Raw genomic sequence first — 22954 nt, 5'->3', positions numbered from 1 at the left:
CGTGAGTTACACAAAACTGGACATTGGATTCACTGTACCAGATACCGGAAACGTGTGTTCAAAATATCTTACCAACTCAAAATGCCATTTATTTCTAGATTTCCCGGCCGAATTAGTTTTTTTCATGATTATATATACCAAAGAGGTGTACGGGTTTGTCGGCGAGGGGTGTGACACTTGCTGGAGGGAGGACCCAAACGACTCCAGCCTCAGCCTCCTGAGGTCTTGCCTGCCAACAGCCCAGGCGGCAGCCTCAAGGCAATAGGTTCCTCTGGCGGGAATGCTGCCTGGTGGGACGTCAGATGCACTTAGTGTGTGTGAGGATTGAATCAGTCCTAAACTTGTTCCCCAGGCCACGCTCAGCAAAGTCAACCCACTTAGTAGGACTGCAGGATGGAGGCGGGTGTGGCTGCAGCTTTGGCAGCGGCCCCTACTCTCCAAGGCAAAGTTCTTGCTGCAGCTAGCCGGATAGGATCCAGCTTTCCTCAACACTGAGGGCTGTGAGGCTGTTTTTAGTACATGGAGAGCCGCTAATAACGCCTGGCTTTGTGGACCGAAAGACTGAAGGCGTTAGCTTCTGATAGTCTGTTCCTCCTCCACCTGCCTGCCAGGCGGGGGGCTCAGGAGGCCGGCCCTGGTGTCTTACGGAGATGCTGTCACACCATCCACCCGGGCTTGACAGGACGTTCTGCCCTGCTTTGTCCCTCAGGGCGGAAATCAGCAATTACTTAGGGATCAGAGATGAACCGCTTTGGGACAGGCTTTGGCAAGCGATTGACATTCATCTAGCACTGAGATCTTCAGGTTATTTTTAACTTCATAAATTTAGCAGTGCCAGCGTGCAGGAGGAGAATCAGGTTAATGAGGTACAGGCTTTTTGGGTATTCCCGAAAGCTTTTCTTTGGGTAAGGGCCACATCGCCAGTTCCCTCCAATTAAGGAAACCGTCAGGAGACTTCTTTTTCCATCCCAGGTTTCAAAGTGGAGACTCTGAAATGGAAGAGAGGTGCTGCATAGAACAAAGTTGTTTGGAAGCAGTGTAAAAACACTTCATGAGAGTTTGCAGGCTGGGGCCAAGAATGCTGGTTTATGGAAAGAAGTTGTGGGGCGAACCTGACAGTAGGCAGCATACCCCACCACCTTTTCATGGTCATGAGCTGTTTTGTACACCTAAAAAGTAAACTCTATTAATCCCTTTAACTAACTCTGGTCGGTCATCATGATGGGGAAACATCCCTGAACCCAGGGGTTGCATTAATAGTAGGGTCTCCTTTTGGTAGCAGCCCCTCCGTGATGGGAATGGTGACTCTCTGGCCCTTCTCTGCACTTTCTTAACTGCCTTAGATAGTTGTGCTCTCTCTCTGCTCCGCGTTTTGCTTCTATAGCGACTTAGCAAGGCCGGGCCACCCCCAGCCTGTCTGGCCTGGGGGGTGGGGGTGGGGGGAGACTTGCTGTCAGTCTGTGCCCTCCTGGGCTCCCTCCCGTGGGTCTGTCCCATAGCTAAGCTAGGAGAGTAACCTTACAGAGTAATTGCTCTTTTTACATGCAGAAATGTTTATTTAAATATTGGATTTTCTTTCACAGATACTGATGGTTTCCAATTCTTAAATAAAACTGTACTTGATTTCGCTATGAACAACAGTGTGACTGTGTGGGATTCAGAAACTCTTAAGGTCTTGTTACTTCCAGTTAAGAAATGTCCAGAACCTACAGCATAAAGCCAGACGTGTCTGCCTCCTCCCTTCAAGTTCTGAATTCCTTCCTCTAAGCTTGTGTTCCTCCTGCCCACACCCCCTCACCACTGTGGAGGTCCGCCCCTCCCTCCCCCAACCGGGGAGGTCTGTGATGGCTTTGGGATGGGACCTGGGAGCACACAGCAGGTGTGCAGGCCTTGGGTGCTGATGTGACCAGTGGACCAGTGGGACCTGCAGGCCCACCTAGCACATGAAAGCCACCTGAATCACTAAATCAAGCTGGTATTTGTTTAAGATGTGACTCTTGGCATCATTTTGCCTCCAGAACTTTGAATGTTAGGTCATGCAGATCGTTGTTCAGTGGCTTAGCTGTGTCGGACCCTGTGACCCTGTGGACTGCAGCATGCCAGGCTTATCGGTCCTTCACTATCTCCTGGAACTTATTCAAACTCGTGTTCATTGAGTCAGTGATGCCATCCAACCATCTCCTCCTCTGTCGCCCCATTCTCCTGTCCTCAATCTTTCCCAGCATTAGGGTCTTGCAGGTTAATTTGCACGTTTTAAGTGTTCTGTTTAAGTTCCACTTGAAAAAAAGGCTACTGGGTAAGAATGAAAAACCACTGGAACAAAGTTGCAGGTGAATCATGGTTTAACGTCATCAGAGGTGCACACACGAGAGTGACAGCAGGTGGGGACAGTCGTGGGTATGTGGGTACGGAGGTGGTCTTTCTTCACTTTATGAGCTCAGCCCGGGCCCCACAGTGAGAAAAGCTGGAGCGAAGGTTTTTCCCCTTGGCTGAGTCAGCACTAGGATCACGATGATCCTAGTGATGAGCACTAGGATAACTTTCCAGCTAACAGCGGGGCCGTGGTTCAGAAGGAACAGGCTTCCTCTGAGGCAGAGTAGTCCAAGAGGCTCGTTCATGAAATTCAGAGGGTGCACCTTGGTGGGAGCTCACAGCCCCCAGTACACAGGGAGGTGCGGGATGAACTGGGATGCCTCCTGGAGCCACTGTGATAAGGGTCAGGACTCTGAGCCATGAGAAGTCTAGCCTGTCAGAGAACCTGAAATGGGGACCTGCTGGAGTGTCTGGGTTTTACTGATGATAAATGATTACAAATTATAAAAAAATAACAGGAACTGTCTTCTTAACTGTCCTGACCTTGATTGGCTTGTTGCAAAGTGCCTGACCCTGGAACTGGTCCCAGGCTAAGCTGGGCGTTCCCTCCGGGTGGAGACATCAGTCCCGTTTTTTGATTTGGGTCTGTGTGTGTCTTTGTTTTTCAGTGGAGGCTCCTCTGCAAGGCTGCCCAGAGCTCGGCTGTTTCTCAGCTCTGAGTTCTTCTCCTTCTTCTCTGTGACACTTACTGGATCGCTCCTAAAGAAACACTAGGCGTGAACCCCCTCTCCGCTCCCGTCTCCATCTCCCTGGAGTCCCAGCGCTAAAATCCACCCAGGCAGAGGCTTTCAGAACAGCAAGCCTTCCCAAAGGGCACCTGGGGGTAACCACAGCAGAACCAGAACCACGTCGTCTCCTAAAGGACTCATCTTGCTTCTAAGAATTCTAGTTGCAAAAACGTCCACAGTTCAGACCGTTTCAGAGGTTTGTGACCCTGCTCTTTGAGTCAACCCTCCCCTGAAGCAGCTGCACTAAACGCGGTGCCTGGAGCGGTTGGGGCTGCTTTCTGCTCTGTCACCAACCCCACGGTGGCTTTGGACACAGCAGACCTCTCCCCACCCACTGGCCCTCTTAGCTCCAATTTCCTACAACTCCAGTGAAACAAGAGATCTGCTTGTGACAGTGACGCTCTGTTACTGCACATTCTTTTCTCCCTCTGGCAAGTATTTTGGCAAACACCGTGGCGCCAATGAAGGAAGAAATAACCCTCAGTCACTTTTTCTTGAGTCACATGGCGTAAGAGCCAGGGTGCTCAGAGGTGTATGGGGAAGGAAGGTGGCAGCCATGGCCATCCCTGGTTACAAAACTCTGGTCATGTCCATCCATGTCACATCTGTCATCTACAAGATCACTGGTTTGAAGGCACCACCCAGATTAAGAACCTCTCTGACCCTAGATTTTACACACGGGGGGCCCGGCCAAGGCTGTAGAGCTGGTCAGTGGCAAGCAGGGACCAAAAGGAAACCCGAAGTCTGTCTTTATCATCGGTGTTTGTCTCTGAGATTAAATCATTTGCCTGCTCAGGTTGAAAAGACCCGCTTTACCTGGCCGGGGCCTCAGCATTCACGCCATCATCATGCATGTTTTGTGGATGGTCTGATGGTTCATCCACAGGGACCTGAAACCTGCGAGAGAGAAAGCAGTTCCCGGGGTCTGGATGCAGCAGAGCCGACCCGGCGTGGGGCCAGCCTGGTGTGTGTGCTCAGGTTCATGGCACAAACCCTAACCTGAGCACACCCTCAGAGCCCGCCTTGGGCTTCGGGCCTCGGATATTTACCGAGGGCCAAGACCATAACAGCGGATGAGAGAGGCTGGGCCCTGCGTTCCCGGGAGCCCTGTTCTGGTTGGGGAGACATGCCAAGGTGGGGCACCGCAGGTCCGAATAGGGGGGCAGTGACTGTGAGTAAGACCTGCTTTCAAAAGGAGGGTTCAGGAAGGCCTCCCTGCTGATGCTCAAGCTGAGGCCTGGGTGATGCAGTCCCTGGAACAAGCTGAAGCAACAACATTCCAGGCAGAGGTGGGGAAGTGGGAGCCAGTCCAGCTTCTTTGCAGAACCAAGAGGCCATCATGACAGGTGTGGAGAGGGGCTGACGAGGACAGAGGTGGGCAGAGAGGGTCCCAAAAGGACTCTCAGGCCCCAGGTCACACTGACTGTGACCTGCTGGAGGGGCTAGGGTGGAGACGGGGTTGACGATGGTGGCTTGGACTGGGGGCCCCAGTGGAGACAGAGCAGGTGGACCATGACAGCTGAGTCAACAGGATGTGGGGAGGGGTTAGCAATGGAGGTGAGTGGAGGAGGGGAATCATGTCTCCTGAGCTTTTAACGAGCGCCTGTGTGACTGTGATGCCTGCACTGAGATGAGACGGGAGTAGCTTGTCCAGGAGAAGGAAACTGAGCTCTTGGGGCACTTGTGGGGTTTGGGGTGCCCTGAGACATCGAAGCAGAGACCCCCCAGGAAGGGGTACATGAAGATAAGTCTTGGGTGGGTCTGTGCTGGGGCAGTGGGTTGGGGGTCATCTGCAACACCATGGGGTTTTGGAGTTTTTAACTTTAAAAAAAATTGGGGAGACACACCATGCAGCATGTGGGACCTTAGTTCGCTGAGCAGAGATAGAACCCATGCCCCTTGCAGTGGAAGCACAGAGTCCTAACCAGTGGACAGTGAGGGAAGTTCTACCATGGGGTTTTAAAGCTGGGGGGGCGGACTGGGTGAAGCCCCTTAAGGAGAGAGCACAGGATGAGAAGAGTGCCTGAGACTGAGCTCTGGGGAAAACTGACATTTGGGCATTGAGCCGAGGAGGTAGAGCCAAGCCAAAGGTACAAAGAAGGACTAGCTGGAAGGGTCGGAGGGAAGCTGGGAGGATGGGGTGTCTCAGAAGCAAGAGAAGAGCGAGATGAAGGCGACAGTCCAGGCTCATCATCGCTGCTCCAAGGTCAAAGGATGTAGCTGGAAGGTTGCCGATGATGGAACAAGAGCAGATCCAGGGCGTGGGGTTGAAGGGGGTTCCCAGCACTGGGAGGGGAGGAGGCAGCGGGCAACTCTAGATACCTGCAAAGTGGTCCACGAAGAAGGGGAGGGGCAGCCTCCCTGCTCACCCCAAACCCCCAGGGGCTGGGCTCCAGCCTGAGCTCCTTTCTAGTCACTGACACCAACCACAGATGCTGCTTCCCTACAGAGGTGTGACTGCCAGGGTATTGCCCCTTAGAGGCAGGCAGGAGCACACTACTGGCAGCCAACTGCTCACCAAAGCAGGGCACACAGAAGGGAAAGGATGCACACAGAAAGAGCGTGGGTTAGAATGGGCACACGGTGTGAACAAGTGGGGTCTGTGACACCACAATGTCACCTCCACTTAGAGGCCCCCAGGATTATGCCCATCCTGACTATAACACCAGAGGTTAGTTCTGCTTGGTTTTGAGGTTCTATAAATGGAATCACACAGTATCTGGAGTAAACTGCACTGAATGTCAGTCTAGGAGGACACTGTCATTAGCCCTGGGTGGATTTGATCTAGGGATTTGATCAAGGGATCTAGGGATGCAGGGATCTAGGATTTGATCAAGATTCTGCAAAAGGAGGACTTTCCTGGCGGTCCAGTGGCTAAGACTCCTCACTCCCAATGCAGGAAGTCTGGGTTGGATCCCTGGTCCAGGAACTAGATCCCACATGCTGCAATTAAGAGTTAGCATGTCACAATGAAGGTCCCACATGCCACAACTAAGACCCAGTGCAGCTAAATAAGTGAATATTTTTTAAAAACTGCAAAAAGTATGATTAGTGCAACCACTCAATGTGACTTGTTAAAGTAGTCACTCAAAGGGTGGCTTGGGGCTTTGCTGGTGGTTCAGTGATTAAGACTCCACCTTGCAATGCAGGGGACACTAGTTTGATCCCTGATCTGGGAAGATCCCACATGCCACAGGGCAACTAAGCCCATGGGCCACAACTACTGAAGAACCATGAAGAACCATGCTCTTAGAGCCTGTGCTCCACAACAAGAGAAGCCAACCCAATGAGAAGCCCGAGCACTGCAACTAGAATGTAGCCCCTGCTCACCGCAACTAGAGAAAGCCCTTGCACAGCAATGAAAAGCCAGCACGGCCAAAAATAAATATGTAAATAAATATTTTAAAAAATAATAAAATTAAAAAAATTAAAAGTGGCTTGGCAGTTCTGGATTAATATAGCAATTGTGCACACACACTCTTAATTTTCCTCCTTCCCCAAACTCACTAAAACTAGTAAAGGGACCAAAATAATGATGGGGGATGTCCTCTCCAGGTTGACAGTAGGAAAGAATAACAGCAAAATTTGGAAGCTGGAGAGCAGTAGATAAGTGTCCACTAATTCAGCAGACCTGAGAAGCTGAGGTCCCACCAGTTCCCACCACAGAATCCTCGGCGGGCTCAGGAACAGGCAGCCCTGTTGCCTCTGCAACTCGGGGTGGGACTGAAATAGGACAGTGAAGGTTAAGGTCCCTACCTCTGAACAGCTGCATCTCCCTAACCCTGAATTCTGAAAGGTTAGTCTCTGGGAGGATATGACACACAGGTGAGAACTACTGAAAATCAGAAAATTAGGTGTGCAGGCAAATGATCCACATGGTGACCTTCCAGGAAGGAAACTGGGCAAAGATCTAAAACTGACATTGGGGCATTAAAAGAAATTAATCATGGGGCTTCCTTGGTGGCTCAGTGGTAAAGAATCCTCCTGCCAATGCAGGAGACACAGGTTCGATTCCTGGTCTGGGAAGATTCCACATGCTGCAGAGCAGTTAAGTGTGTGCTCCACAACCACTGAACTTGTGTTCTAGAGGCCAGGAGGTGGAACTACTGAGCCCATGTTCTACAACAGTGGACGCCTCCTCAATGAGAAGCCTGCTCATGGCAACTAGAGAGCAGCCCTTGCTCTCTGCCACCAGAGAAAAGCCTGAGCAGCCACGAAGTCCCAGAAGAGCTAAAAGTAGAAAAAAAAAAAAAAAAAAGGCAAAGCAAAAAACCCCACCCACCCAGATGCCTCACATGACCCACATGCTCAGAGCTTGAACCTGCTCTCCCCGACCTCACTCCTAACATGAAGAGGCAATCAAAGATTTCCTGACATCTGAGAAAAGCCTTTAACATGGAAGGTAGAAACTGAAACAAACAAAAGTAACTTGGAGGAAACAGCCTTCAGGGAGAAGGAAACTTAAAAAAAAAAAAAAAAAAAGGCAAAAAAACCTATCAGCTCCCAAAGAGGTTAGATGTCATGTCCATGAAACAACTGAATGCTGTGTAACTAGAGCAGTCAGGGTACCAAAAACACCTCTTTGGAAGTGAAAGCCAATTTATAACATTTAAAAGAGCTCTTGGGGACTACCCTGGCTGTTCAGTGGCTTAGATTCTGTGCTCTCAATGCAGCAAGCATGGGTTCAAACCCTGGTCTGGGAACTAGATCCCACATGCCACAACTAAGAGTTCAAGTGCCACAACTAAAGATCACACATGCAGTAATGAAGATCTAAGATCCCATGTGCTGCAACTAAGACCTGGTGCAGCCAAATACATAAATATATTTTTAAAAATAAAAGAGCTCTTGGAAATTTTCTTCAAAAATGAACTAAATACACAAGTTGGAAGATAAATGAAGAAATCTCCCAGAAAAGTATGGCAGATAAATGAAGAGATAGAAAAAAAGGACTGAAAAGGGAAGGTAAATCAGAGGACCAGCCACAGAAGTCCAGTATTCAATAAGAATTTCAGAAAGTGGAGAAAAGAGTGGAGAAAATCAATTAACCAGTTCAAAAAGAAATATGCCCAGATAAGGACACATATTTCCAGATTGAAGGGACCCACTGGTACCCAATGGATAAAACTTTTGCTATTGTTTAGTTGCTAAGTCACATTCTATTCTTTGCAACCCCATGAACTATAGCTAGACCTGCACCAATATGAAATTTTATAACACTGGGAGCAGAGAAGATTCCACAAGCTTCTAAAGAGAATAAGTAGGTCACATTACAAGGATTAGGAATCGAAATGCTTTCAAACTTCTCAAAGACAACCCTGGAAGCCAGAAGACAGTAGAGTAGTGCCTTTAAAGGAAATAATTCCCAGTCTAGAATTTCCAACTAGAATTCAATACCCAGCAAAACTATCAGTCAGTCAAGCACGCAGGCAGAATAAAGATACAACAGGAACTTCCCTGAAGGTCCAGTGGTTGAGACTCGAGGGTTCCAGTGCAGGGGACAAGGGTTCAATCCCTGGTTGGGAATAAGATTTCATGTCTCACAGTATGACCAAAAGATAAAAAGAAAGAAAGAAAGATACAGCAGACTTGTGCTGTTCAAAACATGTCTGTTCCATCCTCTCAAGATGCTGTTTGGAGGATAGGCTCTACCAGATCATGAACAAGGACATGTGGCATATTGGAATCAGATCTCACTTTGGGGCAAGGCAAATGGAGTCCCCTGGAGGGTGTTAGAAGGAGAACCCAGGCTGACCACTGTGTACCAGTGCTACAGGGCAACCACCGTGGGGCTTGTGACCTGAGAGGCAGGCACATTGATGACTTGCCACCAAGAAACCCTCTGTCCCCCTTAACACTTCCAGTGCCCAAGGATGGTGCTGAGAGCCTGGTCCAGGTCCCTGTCTAGACTTGGCTTAATCATGGGCTGGGGAAGTTCTCTCTCCTCTGTGTCCCGCTGCCTGAATCAGCTGAAGATCCTCATTTCACCTCCAAAGTGTAAAGAGGTGGGTGATTGTGTGCCTAGAAGCAGAAACTCAGAGCAGCCCACGCATTCTGTGTTTTAGCAGAGGTCCAGCGCCTGACCTGCCCAGATCATGACCTGGCCCACTTCCGTGATAGGGGCTCTTCCAAAGATGTGGCACTTTCTCTATCCACATCCAGAAGTATCTTGGTTCCCCCAGAATACCTCCAGTCTCACCTGGGCTCCAGTCGCTCCTTCACCTTGGCAATGGAGCGGACGTAGGGTGTGATTTGCTTGGTGATGGTGGTCAGGTAGGCATTCTCCTGCTTCAGCTGGAGAAGGTCATGGAGCTGGGCTGTGGGGGCCCAGGCCAGAGAATGAGGTCTTGTTGGCTTTAGATCCTCACTCTCCAGCCTCAATTCATGTAAATATCCCAAGTATTTGAGTGATTACCTCTAATTAAAGCATGAGGTAAGATTCCTAAAGTCATCCTACTTGCTGAATTCTGACCTCAGATATATTTTTTGGGGGTCAGTTAGCAGCTGTGAGTCAAGAACTAAGTGGGGGACTTCCTGGTGGTTCAGTGGCTAAGACTCCACACTCCCAATGCAGAGGATCCGGGTTCCATCCCTGGTCAGGGAACTAGATCCTCCATACCACAACTAAGACCCGGCACAGCCAAATAAATAAGAGTTTTGGAGTTTGAATCTGGTTATTGGGTAACTGGCTTCCTGCCCCTGAAAGCATGTGGAGGGGGAGCACTCAGCAGCAGCTGCCCGGGACCTTCATATATCTCCTGTTCGTTAGCCACCCGCTGGTAGGAGTCCTCCCAAATCTGAAAGAGAAAGTAAGCTGGATATTGCACATGGCCGAATTGGAAGTTCCATTGTTGGCATTTCTGTCCTCTAGCTGCTCAGAACCACAGGGTGCTCCAGGCAGTTCCCATGGTTCCAGTGTGCTCCCAGTAAGTTCCTGGGTTCCAGGCAGCAGAGACCCAGGTTCCAGAGCCTGTGAGGGCCTCCTGTGGCACCAGGCTGAGGTCACCCCCCCACTTCCTATCTGGGGGTAGCCCACCAACACACTGACAGGTGGGGCTGCGGGGAGGAAGGTGCCTTGGGAAGGGCTACCTCCTGGAAGACTGCTCTCAGGCCCTCCACGGAAGCATACTCCGAGGCAATCTGGGCATCCACCTGCAGGGCCTTGTGTAAGATGTCACCCATCCTCTCTAACAGTTTGTCCTGGGAGGGACAGTCCACTAACTGACTGGGCAGACTCGGCCCTGCCCCCTCCCAGCACTCTCCCAGGCTCCTGGGCCCCAGCCACACAGCTGCTTAGCCTGGCTCTCTCTCCAGCCCACGAGCTCTGCTACCCCTGCCTGGGAGCACCGGCAGCCTCACCTTCAATGTCACCTCCTACAGAAAGTCTTCCCTGACCACCTCCCATCACCAGCCCCAGCCTAGGGCGGGCCCTTGCTCCTCCTCTGAATTTTCCCAGCTACTGAGATTAACTAACTCCTGAAAGTAGTTCAGTGCTTGCTATACTGGAATCTCTAGGAGGGCTGGGGCAGGCCTGGGCCCCAGTCAGGTCATGCTGACAAGGATTCTGGGCTGTGGCTGTTCAGTCCCCCCTATGCCTCACCTGCATGCTGCTGAATAGGGCCTGGATGGCGGCCTCCTCCTCTGCGGCGCTGCGTCGCACCTCCTCCACCATCGCCTGCAGCAGCTCGATGGCCTCTCGCGTGGCGGATTGCAGGGCCTTCACCTCCTGGGGACAGGGCGGCCTCAGCCTCCTGGGGACGCGCGTTCCCAACCCCGGCCCCGGCATGCCCGGCAGCCCGCGCTCACCAGCACCGCCTGCTGCAGCCGCTCGCAGCCCTGGACGTAAGCTGACTCGAGGTCCACGCAGTGGACGCGGCTCTCCCTGCAAGGACCCCGCGCGTGAGCCCCGCTCCGGGACGCTCGCCAGCTCCTCACCTCCTGCGCCCTCTACCCACCCCTGCATGTCCCGGAAGCAGCGGATGCACAGCAGCGACTTCTTGTCGGTGGAGAACAGGACATAGGGCTCGGCGTGCAGCGCTGCGGCGGGGGCGGCAGTGAGGGCGCCGGGCAGCGCCCGCCCCCATCCCCGCCCGGCGCCGGCCCCATCCCCGCACGCCGCACTCACTGCACTTCTGGAGCACGTCGCGGCTGCGCTGGCCCAAGGCCACGATGTCGTGGCGCGCGAACATGCGTGCCCGGTGCGTCTCGTCGCGGCAGCGCGCGCACAGCGGCTGCCCGCAAGTGTTGCAGAAGTATGTGGTCTCCGCGTCCTGCGGACAGAGCTCGGGCTCATTCCCCCGGTGAACTGGGAGCCCGTCTTTGCGCGTCTTCGAGTCTCCGGCAGCGGCAGGGCCGCCGGCAGCCCTCACATGTAAACCCGACGCGCAGCGCTCTGTATCCCGTTTACAGACGAGACTATTCGAGGCTGAGAGAGTAGGTAAGGGGGAGGTACCCATAACGGGCTTGAGGAGGGGGTTACCCAGGGTTGTGGGGGAGGGCAGATACTGTATTTGCAAAACATTTAACCTACAACAGAAACGTATGTGTGCCCATGGGCAAGACCTGTCAAGCCCCTCTTGGCACCCTCAATAGGAGCCACATGGCTGTGTTCACCCCAGCCATTTGGAGTTGGAACTTGACTGGGAGGGGGAAAGGGATGAAGGTCTGTAGGTGCCCTTCCCTGTGGCTGACAGTCCAAGGCATCGATCCCAGGGATGGCTATGAAAACACAGACCCCCAATTTCTTTGGCATTCAAGGCCATTTCCTCCCCAGGCTCTCCCTATGTCTGGCCCCTCACCTACTGCCCTTATCTCCATACTTCCAGGTAGCACATGTTCTAGAACTTGCCAGCACACCCTGACCTTTTGCTCCTGTAGGGACATCCTCCCGAGAATCCTCAGACCAGCTTCCACAGTTCAGAGAGAGTCCCCTGTGCACTTCTCAGTCCAGCCTGAAGCCTGGCCTCTGCTCCCAGGTCCTTCAGGATGACCTCTCCACAGTAAGACAGTGTGCTCACATCCCCTGTCCTCTCTGGCTGCAGATAGCAGCTCGCGGCTACCCAGGTAGCAGTGGACCCTCGAGGGACTCCAGGTCTGTGCAATGGATCGCTCTTCCTGTTCCATTTCACAACTCTGCCCTGAGTTGGGGGCCAGTAAACTCCCCCCAAATCCAAATGGCTTTAACCCCTGCACCTAACACACTGTTGGTTCAAGTGAGTTGTTTTGGACTTCAGTCCCCACACCAGAAAAATGGGGCCCCTGTTCTGGATATGAGGTGCCTGAGAGAGGGGCTGGAGAGCCCACTGTTGGGTGATCCTCTGAGGATATGGCATCAGGACAGTGCAGCCTGGTGCCCTCCGCTCCCCACTGCACCCCAGGTGCCCCTGCCTGCTTGCCGCACTCCAGGTCGCAGTTGGCGCAGCGCACCACCTCGGCGCCATCCCCTGAGCTGTCCACCAGGAACTGCAACAGCCGATCCACTGGAGGGAGCCCGCTGGGGCCCTTCACCACCGTCTGGTGCCTGTGGAGAAGCTTCAGCCAAGCTCCAGATGCCCCTTCCCCGAGGCTCCCTACCCACTTCCTACTGCGTACATTCCAGGCAGAACTAAAAATAGGGTGGGAGGTGGGGTGCCTGCAGGCCTGACATCTATAAATATTTCAGTCAGTGCTCACTCCGACCCAGTCCCTTCCCAGCCCTGGAGGGATCCTGGGAGGGGGTTGGCGACTCAGGGTGTCAAAGGCAGAAGCCTCCCCTCAAGCCCCTCTCACTGCATTAGGCAAATTCAGGGCCACCCCAGTTATCCTGAGTTTCCCCGGCAGCCCAGCGGCTGAAGAATCCACTTGCAATGCAGGGGACAAAGGAGACTTGGGTTCAATCCCTGGGTCGGGAAAATCCCCTAGAAATGGCAACCCACTCTAGTATTCTTGCCTGGAGAATCCCATGGACAGAGGAGGAGCCTGGAGGGCTACAGTCCGTGGGGTCACAAAGACTCAGACACGACTGAGCAACTGAGCACACATGCACAGGTAGCTTGAGCCAACATAACTTGCTACTTTGACCTAGGACTTAAGGACCCCTAAGTGAGTCATTGGGAGTGTCCAGATGCTGAGCTGCGATCGCCTACTCCAGCAGCATCCAATTCCACAGCAGAGGCACTCTAGCCCGTCCTTGCCCCCTGATTTATCTTGAGAGGCCGTGGGTCATAATCCCAGGTCTCAGTTACCCTGATCTGTAAAATGGGCAGGAGCCTTCACAATCTCTGGCAGAGAGGCACCAGCTGGGTGCAGTCTCTCCCAGCCTTCTTCCTGAAGAGTCTTGCCCTCCCTCCCAGCACCCAGATCCCTTCCCAGAGGGAGCCAGCCTCCCCTCCTCTGGGGCTTCCAGGCACTCACTGGCACAGAGGGCAAGCGAGGCGGCCATCGGCAGCACGGCCACGCAGGCAGCCGGCGCAGAACTCGTGAAAGCAGTCCAGCAGGCACGGGCGCTCATACTGCGCGTGGCACAGCGGGCACACGAGGGGGTGGCCGCTTGTCCCATCCAGGGCGCCCGGACCCTCCAGAGGCGTGAAGATAGCTCCGGACATCTTCAGGGACAGCGCAGGAGGGCGGCGGGGCGCCCTTGTTTGGGGGGGAGCTCTCACCGTGCCCGCGCCCACATCTGCAGCCCCCCTTCCCCTGTGCGGGTCCCCCTTACCTGTCCGGCCCGGACCCTTCGTGGCGTCCAGAGATCGTGGAGCGGGGGAGCAGCTAGGGCTCGGGGCTGGGGGCTAGAGCGCCGGGGCGGGGAGGATGGGCAGGAGGCCCGCAGAGAGGCCAGACCCTGTGCGTCCTCCCACGTCTCCAAGGCGGCCCTGGAAGGTCAGTCAATGCATCCTACCCAACGCCCAGCCTCCCTCTTTATCCCCCACCCAACCTCCCCTTACTCCCACCTCAGGAATTCTCCCGCCGGTGTCCTCTGGGTGACCCTCAGGCGGCACCCCTTCCGCCCCCCGGTGCTCCCGTCCACCTTTCCCAGGCCGGCGGCTGCTGCCGCGAGGGCCTGCACCGAACGAACTCCGCGCTCCCCCACCGCTCTGACCCAGGGCTCCGGTCACAGCCACGGACACCGCCACTGTACCCCACGCCCGGAGGAGGAGTGTGGCGGGAACTCGCGGCTGGAAATGACCCCGTGGGGCCAGGGTTCGAAACTTGGACTGGATGCCGCCCGGGATGGCAGAGCCCCGAGCCCGGAGTCGCCGGAGCGCCGCACAGAGCGGGGCGAAGGCCCTGGCTGCGGGCTCCTCCGGGGTCTATGGCACCCCGGCCAGATGGCTCTGTCCGGTCGGACTTGGCCGGGACAGGAGTTGGTCAGCGCGGTCCTATTTCCTCAACGGCCAGTTGAGGGCGCCCGAGAGCAGCAGCCGCCCCTCCCACCCATTGGCTTGGGAGGCACGTGAGAGGGCTTGGCATGCCACTGCTGCGTTTGGCAGGTTGGGGGGCCAAGATTCCGACCTCTCAGAGCCTCGGAGGTGGGTTAGAACAGGGGGACCTCCCAGTGATCAGGGCAGACTTCAATGAAGTGAAATGCACGTCCTAAGCCTCCAACAAAGCTAGTGGAGGTGATGGAATTCCAGTTGAGCTATTTCACATCCTGAAAGATGATGCTGTGAAAGTGTTGCACTCAATATGCCAGCAAATTTGGAAAACTCAGCAGTGGCTACAGGACTGGAAAAGGTCAGTTTTCATTCCAATCCCAAACAAAGGCAATGCCAAAGAATGCTCAAACTACTGCACAATTGCACTCATCTCACACGCTAGTAAAGTAATGCTCAAAATTCTCCAAGCCAGGCTTCAGCAATACGTGAACTGTGAACTTCCAGATGGTCAAGCTGGTTTTAGAAAAGGCAGAGGAACCAGAGATCAAATTGCCAACATTCGCTGGATCATTGAAAAAGCAAGATTTTTTCCAGAAAAACATCTATTTCTGCTTTATTGACTATGCCAAAGCCTTTGACTGTGTGGATTACAATAAACTGTGGAAAATTCTGAAAGAGATGGGAATACCAGACCACCTGACCTGCCTCTTGAGAAATCTATTTGCAGGTCAGGAAGCAACAGTTAGAACTGGACATAGACCAACAGACTGGTTCCAAATAGGAAAAGGAGTACGTCAAGGCTGTATATTGTCACCCTGCTTATTTAACTTATATGCAGAGTACACCATAAGAAACGCTGGGCTGGAAGAAGCACAAGCTGGAATCAAGATCGCTGGGAGAAATATCAATAACCTCAGATATGCAGATGACACCACCCTTATGGCAGAAAGTGAAGAGGAACTAAAAAGCCTCTTGATAAAAGTAAAAGAGGAGAGTGAAAATGTTGGCTTAAAGCTCAACGTTCAGAAAACTAAGATCATGGCATCTGGTCCCATCACTTCATGGGAAATAGATGGGGAAACACTGGAACAGTGTTAGACTTTATTTTTTTGGGCTTCCAAATCACTGCAGCTGGTGATTGCAGCCATGAAATTAAAAGACAGTTACTCCTTGGAAGGAAAGTTATGACCAACGTAGATTGCATATTAAAAAGCAGAGACATTACTTAGCCAACAAAGTTCTGTCTAGTCAAGGCTATGATTTTTCCAGTGGTCATGTATGGATTTGAGAGTTGGACGGTGAAGAAAGCTGAGCACCGAAGAACTGATGCTTTTGAACTGTGGTGTTGGAGAAGACTCTTGAGAGTCCAAGGGACTGGATCTGCAAGGAGATCCAACCAGTCCATCCTAAAGGAGATCAGTCCTGGGTGTTCATTGGAAGGACTGATGATGAAGCTGAAACTCCAACTCTTTGACCACTTCATGTGAAGAGTTGACTCACTGGAAAAGACCCTGATGCTGGGAGGGATGGGGGGCAGGAGGAGAAGGGGACGACAGAGGATGAGATGGCTGGATGGCATCACCGACTTGATGGACATGAGTGTGGGTAAACAGGAGTTTGTGATGGACAGGGAGGCCTGGCGTGCTGCGATTCATGGGGTCGCAAAGAGTCGGACACAACTGAGCGACTGAACTGAACTGAAGCCTCCAAATAATTAAGACCCCAGTCCCATCAGCAGCGGATTGCCCCACGAAGAGGTAGCTTTAGGAGGGAGAGAGCAAGAGAGGACATGCTGAGCCTTTCCACCTGGGCCTCTCTGCCTTTCTTGGCCTGCTGTATACTTGTTTCACCCAGGGTGATTTTCTCCAAATTGCCTGCTTTCTCTACACATGCCATCCTGAGCTCCTGGAGAGCAGCCCCCATCTCTGCTCCCGCCACCCCCCCCCCCACCCTGACCCCCGTCCCGGAAATCAGGGTCAAGCCACAGCCTGACCCGTGGAAGGTGCTCAATTAAATCTTACTAATCAGTTAGGAAAAACTAGGAGATAATATTCTAGCTGGGTTTTTAAGGATGAGTAGAAGTTTGCAAGGGAGAAGAAAGGAAGTGAATTCTAGGCAGGGAACATCTATTCTTTTCAGGGTTGATAGCTTATGGTGGTAGGTGTTGAGTTTGTGGTCTCTGAAGAAGGTTTCACTCCAGAACCAAAGATGCAGTCTCAGTCACTCAGAGCTTTGTGCAGCAAAGACTTTATTGAAATGAAAGGACAGAGAAAGTTTCTGACGTAGACATCAGAAGGGGGTGGGAAGAGTACCCACTTTGCTAGATTGAGCAGGGCATTATACACTTTTCAGCTGGCTTCTGAAAATAGATAAATAGATATAGATAGAAAATAGATAAAAAGAATACCTCAAGACTGAAAGTTTTACCAGACCCTTTCCTAAGGCATGTCAAAGATAGCCAAGGAGAATGGGTTCCAGGCAACATACCTCTGGGAGAGATATAGTGTTGCTGAGAAAACAGGTTCCCAGGCAAGATTTGTTACAATTATAATCATTAACATAGAGCCTAAGGAAAGCATACCCATGAGTATCGATCAGTCGATCAGTCGTGTCCGACTCTTGGCAACCCCATGGACTGTAGCCTAATAGGCTCCTCCGTCCATGGGATTTTCCAGGCAATAATACTGGAGTGGGTTGCCATTTCCTTCTCCAATAAGATGTGTTCAGTTCAGTTCAGTTGCTCAGTTGTATCTGACTCTTTGCGATCCCATGAATCGCAGCACGCCAGGCCTCCCTGTCTATCACCAACTCCCGGAGTTTACTCAAACTCATGCCCATCGAGTTGGTGATGCCATCCAGCCACCTTCTATTACTGCTCTGTAATTATTAGCTCCAGATCTAAATAAAAGCCAGCTCAGGCAAGATACATTGTTGCACAAGGCTTAAGGAAAGCATGAGCAAGATATATTGTTGCTTGTGCAGCCTATGTGACTAAGGCAAAAGAACCAGAGCAAAAATGTTCACCTCCTCCTTAAAGGAGCCTTGGACTCCCTATCAACCTGCCTAAGTTAATGCTAGCACAGCCCTCTCTAGCCCTTGTGCTCCAAGTCATAGTAACAGTGGCAAGTGTTTACAGGTCAAGGTACTATTCAAAGCTCTTTTACTTGTAATATCTCAACTAATATTGACCATCTTTTAAAAAAGTGAAAGTGTCAGTCGCTTAGTTGTGTCCTGACTCTGCAACCCCATGGCTATAGCCAGTCAGGCTCCTCTCTGTCCATGGAATTCTCCAGGAAAGAATACTGGAATGGGTAGCCATTCCCTTCTCCAGGGGATCTTCTCGACCCATGAATTGAACCCGGGTCTCCTGCATTGCAGGCAGACTCTTTACCATCTGAGTCACCAATCCTGACCACCTTACAGCCTTACTATTTGAGTAGTATCAATGTTTACTGAGCATCCACCAGGGGCCCTATACATAGAAATAGACAAACCACGTTCACCAAGAACACAAATCAACAAATACAACAGTGACAGGCTATGTTAAATATTCTGAAGGAAAGCATTGGAATGATGTGATGGAGGGCAGTTGGGAGGAGGTGGAGCTGAAGACACACTAGATAACCATGGATGGGCAGAGCTCCTGGAGAATGAGAAGAAATGAGACACAAGAAAAGCCAGGAAGGGTTCAGAGCTGAGCCAACAGCAAGTACAAGGTCCCAGAAGTTGGAATAAATGTGAAGGAAGGAAAGGAAGACCAATGTGGGTGGAGAGGAAGGGATGCAGGATTGGGGTGAGGCTGAGGATGGAGAGTGGAGGCAAGGGCATGGAGAGTTGAGGGTTGCATCTTTGGGGTGAAGGTGGTCATCTTCACCCTCTAGACTAGAGAGTCCATGCTGGAGGCTGTACATACAGACTTGGGGAGTCATACTTAAGGTTATGTGTCTGGACTTCCCTGGTGGAACAGTGGTTAAGACTGTGCGCTTCCATTGCAGGGGATGCAGGTTTGATCCCTGGTCAGGGAACTAAGATCCTGCATGCCCTGTGGCATGGCCAAAAAAAAAAAAAGATATGTGTTTGGAGCATGGCAAAGGTCAAGTGTAGATAAAAACGAGAGGGGCTTTGCTTCCTGTAGACCTTCAAGTCTAGGGAGGAGGAGGAGGGAGCAGCAAGGAGACAGAGGAGTGGCCAGAGGTGGAAGGAGAACCAGGAGAGATTGAGGTCCTGGGGACCCAGGGAAGAAGGGTCACCAAGGACGAGTGACCTCTGGTATCAGATGCTAATAGAAGCAGGAAGAAGACCAGGACCTAACCCCAGTTCTTAACAGGAGGACGTCATCAGTGACCTTGATGAGAGCTGTCCTGGTGGCCGGTGTGTGTGTGTGTGTGTGTGTGTGTGTGTGCGCGCGCGCGCGCGCGCAAAGGGTTCAAAAGGAAATGGGAGGAGAAATTGACAGTGCACAGAGGAAACTTCCGTGTGTGTGTGTACGTGTGTGTGTGTGTGTGCAAAGGGTTCAAAAGGAAATGGGAGGAGAAATTGACAGTGCACAGAGGAAACTTCCAAGGAAATTGGCCGTAACAAAAATATCACCAGCTGGGTGGTTTATCGAAAATTTCTTACAGTTGTGAGGCTGGAAGCCTGAGGTCAGGTGTAGACAGATTGGGCTCCTGGTGCAGCCACTCTTCCTGGCTTGTTGTTGGCTCTCTTCTCCCTGTGGCTCTCATGGCAAGACAGATCTCAGGTGTCTTCTTTGCCAGTCCCACCATGAAGCCCCACCCTGATGATTGCTTATAAATCTAATTACTTCCCAGAGGACTTGCCTCCAAATACCATCACTTTGGGGACTAGGGTCTCACTTATGAATTTGGAAGGACACAAACATTCAGTACATAGCAGACAGGAGACGAAAGGGGTGGTATGTGACAGGAAATGTTGGGGGTTGAGAGATTGCTTTTTCTGTTTTGAGATGGGAGGGTTTTTTTTTTAAATTATTATTATATTTTTATAAGATTAGCAGTCAACTTTTAAAAAATATTTATTTATTTTTGGCTGCATTGGGTGTTGGGCTTCCCTGATAGCTCAGTTGGTAAAGAATCCTCCTGTAATGCAGGAGACCCTGGTTTGATTCCAGGGTCTGGAAGATCCACTGGAAGAGGGATAGGCTACCCACTCCAGTATTCTTGGGCTTCCCTTGTGGCTCAGATGGTAAAGAATCTGCCCACAATGCGGAAGACCTGGATTCGATCCTTGGGTTGGGAAGATCCCCTGGAGAAGGGAAAGGCTACCCACTCCAGTATTCTGACCTGGAGAATTCCATGGACTATATAGTCTATGGAGTCGCAAAGAGCTGGATACAACACTTGGGGTCTTAGTTGCAGCAGGAGGAACTTTGCTCCTGCAACTGAGAGAAGTGTGCCAGCTTCTCTCGAGTTGTGGTACAGACTTAATAGTTGCAGCATGTGGGCTTAGTTGCCCCAAGGCATTGTGAGATCTTAGTTTCCCAACCAGGGATCAAACCTGCGCCCTCCTGCATTGATTGGAAGGTGTATTCTTAACCACTGGGCCACCAGGGAAGTCCTAAGATGGGAGATTTTAAAGAATGGTTAAGTGCTGATGGGAAAAAATCCAGAAGAAAGGTTAGTGATGATTTCATGGGGTGGGGGTGGGGGCTAATGGAGTGGTGTCCTCAAGTAGGAAGTATGCAGGTGAGTGCCCTAGTGCCAGGGTTGACCTCAGATGGGGGTCTTCTGACCCTTCTTCCATAGTAACAGGAGGGAAGGCATACTGGGGTAAAAATGTTGCTGGATGGGTAGGTGTGTAGGTGGGTGTATCTGAAAATTCTTTTTGGATTGCTTCTGTGTTTTCAAAAAGAGAGCAATGGAGGTCATCAGTTGAGAGGGATGTTTTGGCATGAGGAGCTGGCATTCTGGCCAGAGGTGTGAAAAAAATTATTTAGAGGATTGGCAGGTAGCCTCACGGCTTGCTAAGTTAAGAGAGGGGTCAGGTCACTCGGGAAAAAGCACACTAAGGATTGTTAATCAGGTACAAAGGTTTGTGAACTAGGTAACTTGAGAGGTAACATAAGAACTCTAGCAACTGCAAGAAGTAGTTGCCACTCCTAGGATGATCTTATTAGACTGCAGACACTTGAAGGAGGGGGCTCAGGAAGCTGAGCACTGCTCAGCTGGTGTTGGGGAGAAGACAATGAAGCTGGTTCTACAAGTGTTGGAATAACTGTAACTGGATTCAACTGAGGTTTCTGGACTGTTCCAACTGCTGCTACCAGGATGAAGAAGCAGGAGCAGGTGACACCAACAGAACAGGAACAAGCAGGAAGTAAACCAAGATAAGTCTCTTCTTTTTCCTCCAGCCTGCAGTTTCCCTCCTAGGTCCCCATTGAAAGAACCTGATTGGAGCCAGCTGGCAAAGCAGAAAAATGGTTTACAGTCAGTAATAGGAGCATGGGGGCTTTCCTGGTGTCTCAACGGTAAAGAAACCACCTGCCAATGCAGGGTTCGATCCCTAATCAGGGAAGATTCCATATGTTGAGGAGCAACTAAGCCCGTGTGCCACAACTACTGAGCTTGTACTCTAGAGTCCAAGAGCCAAAACTACTGAGCCCATGTGTTGCAACTACCGAAGCCCGTGTGCCCTAGAAACCTCTGCTCCACTACAACAGAAGCCACCACAATGAGAAGCCTGCACACCCCAATTAGAGAGTAGCTCCCACTCCCCAAAACTAGAGAAAAAAGCCTGCAAAGCAAAGAAGACCCAGCATAGCCAAATATGAATAAATACATATTATTAAAAAAAAAAAAAAGAATAGCAAGGTGGGTTTGGAGCTTGGTCAACTGGTACATCTGGACTAATCAGCATGGGAGAGTATCCTAACACCACTGTAAGCTACGCTTGGGCTTCTGATAGGTGACTACATGGCAGGTGGATATAGGGACTGGAGGGTGTGTGCAAGTGAGTGATTATAATGCAGGACCCCGGACTGAAACTGGTAATGTTGCAGGAAGGGGGACTCCTTCCAGGGCCAGAGAGTGGACTCTTGTCTATCACTCAGAAATGAATTGTCTGAGGAGACACATGTGCTGATAATGCAAGAGACTTTCTTGGGAAGGGGTGCCTGGGCAGAGAGCAGCAGAGTAAGGGAACCCAGGAGGACTGCTCCACCACATGGTGGAGAAAGTCTTGGGTTTTATGGTGATGGGAGTAGTTTCTGGGTTGTTTCTGATTGAAACACTCAGAACTCAATCACTCTGATTGAGGGTCCTTCCTTGTGGCACACGCATCACTCAGCCAAGATGGATTCCAGCAAGGAGGATTCTGGGAGGTTGGTAGGACACGTGGTGTCTCCTTTTGACTTACCCGAAATTCTTCTGGTTGGTGGTGGCTTGTTAATTTTGTGTTTTTATCAGGACGTCCTCTCATAACATAAATCATGCAAATAATTACTATGGTGCCTGGCTAAAGTGGGCGGTTCCAGTCAGTGTTTCCCCTAACAGCAAGGGCATGAGGGACTGAAAGTAGTCCGGTGTGTGGAACGGTAGGTCTGGGGATGAAGACCCATTGCCACTCAACTTTGGTCCGTGGACCAGCAGCAGTAGCAGCAGCAGCATCTCCTGGGAGCTCTCATGAAACGAAGAATCTCAGGCCAATGAGACCCACTGAATTGGAATCTGGAGCGAGATTCCCAGGTGGTTCCTGTCTGTATGCCAGTGTGGGGAGCGCTGGCACACGAATTTTTGAAGCTGTAAAACTAGAAGGGATGAGGGACTTCCCAGATGGCGCTAGTGATAAAGAACCTGCCTGCCAATGCAGAAGACCTAAGAGGCTAAGGTTCGATCCCTGGGTCGGGAGGGTCCCCTGGAGAAGGACATGCCAGCCCACTCCAGTATTCTTGCCTGGAGAATCCTACGGAGAGAGGAGTCTGGCTACAGTCCATAGGGTCTCAAAGAGTGGGACACGACTGAAGCGGCTTAGTACGCGCCAGAAGAGATGAGTTGGAAAGCTAGGATGACCCGAGGATGGGCAGCTTAAGTCTGAGGTGGTGGAGACTCTACCTCACTGCAGCCAAGAGGGCTAGCACCGGGAGGCAGCCCCTGGGCACCCGCTTCCTGACTGGGATTTTGGGTAGGAAGCAGCCAAGTGCTCTCGGACATTAGGACCCCAAATTAGGCCTCACCTCCCCAAATTAGTGGGTTCGATTCCCATCCCACTACCTGGTTGTTGACGGTTTATTGAATCTCCTTATTCATTTTTTTAAAGACTGTCAAAAGTAGAGCGAATCCCTTCATTTCTCTTCGGGCTCGTCTAGTCAGGCTCCCCCCTCCGATCCTTTGCAGTGGGACAGGCTACTTGGCTTCCTCCCTCCCCCTACAATCCTAGGTGGGAGGGGCGTAAGACGATGGGTTTTGGCATTCAGGTAAAAACAATCGCTCCCCGAGCGTACAGAACGGGGCAAGACAGTGGCGACCGAGGGGCGTGGCAGAG

At 51.6% G+C, this 22954-nt stretch overlaps 1 protein-coding gene across 1 annotated transcript; it reads right to left on the bottom strand.

Moving 5' to 3' along the window:
- Positions 1-2324: 2324 nt before the first annotated feature.
- RNF207 (ring finger protein 207) lies at positions 2325-13955 on the bottom strand. Its single transcript, XM_070474196.1, has 12 exons — positions 13795-13955; positions 13494-13684; positions 12489-12621; positions 11227-11371; positions 11057-11138; positions 10908-10983; positions 10702-10827; positions 10191-10301; positions 9847-9898; positions 9301-9418; positions 3918-3998; positions 2325-3072 (listed from the first exon to the last, which is right to left on the bottom strand). Exons 2-12 carry the CDS (start codon positions 13682-13684, stop codon positions 2904-2906), a joined length of 1284 nt encoding a protein of 427 aa, XP_070330297.1. The 5' UTR covers positions 13795-13955; the 3' UTR covers positions 2325-2903.
- Positions 13956-22954: the final 8999 nt, after the last annotated feature.

This window comes from Odocoileus virginianus, chromosome 11 (genome assembly GCF_023699985.2).
Source record: "Odocoileus virginianus isolate 20LAN1187 ecotype Illinois chromosome 11, Ovbor_1.2, whole genome shotgun sequence".
Classification (NCBI taxonomy): domain Eukaryota; kingdom Metazoa; phylum Chordata; class Mammalia; order Artiodactyla; family Cervidae; genus Odocoileus; species Odocoileus virginianus.
This window is presented reverse-complemented; position numbering and strand designations above follow the sequence as displayed.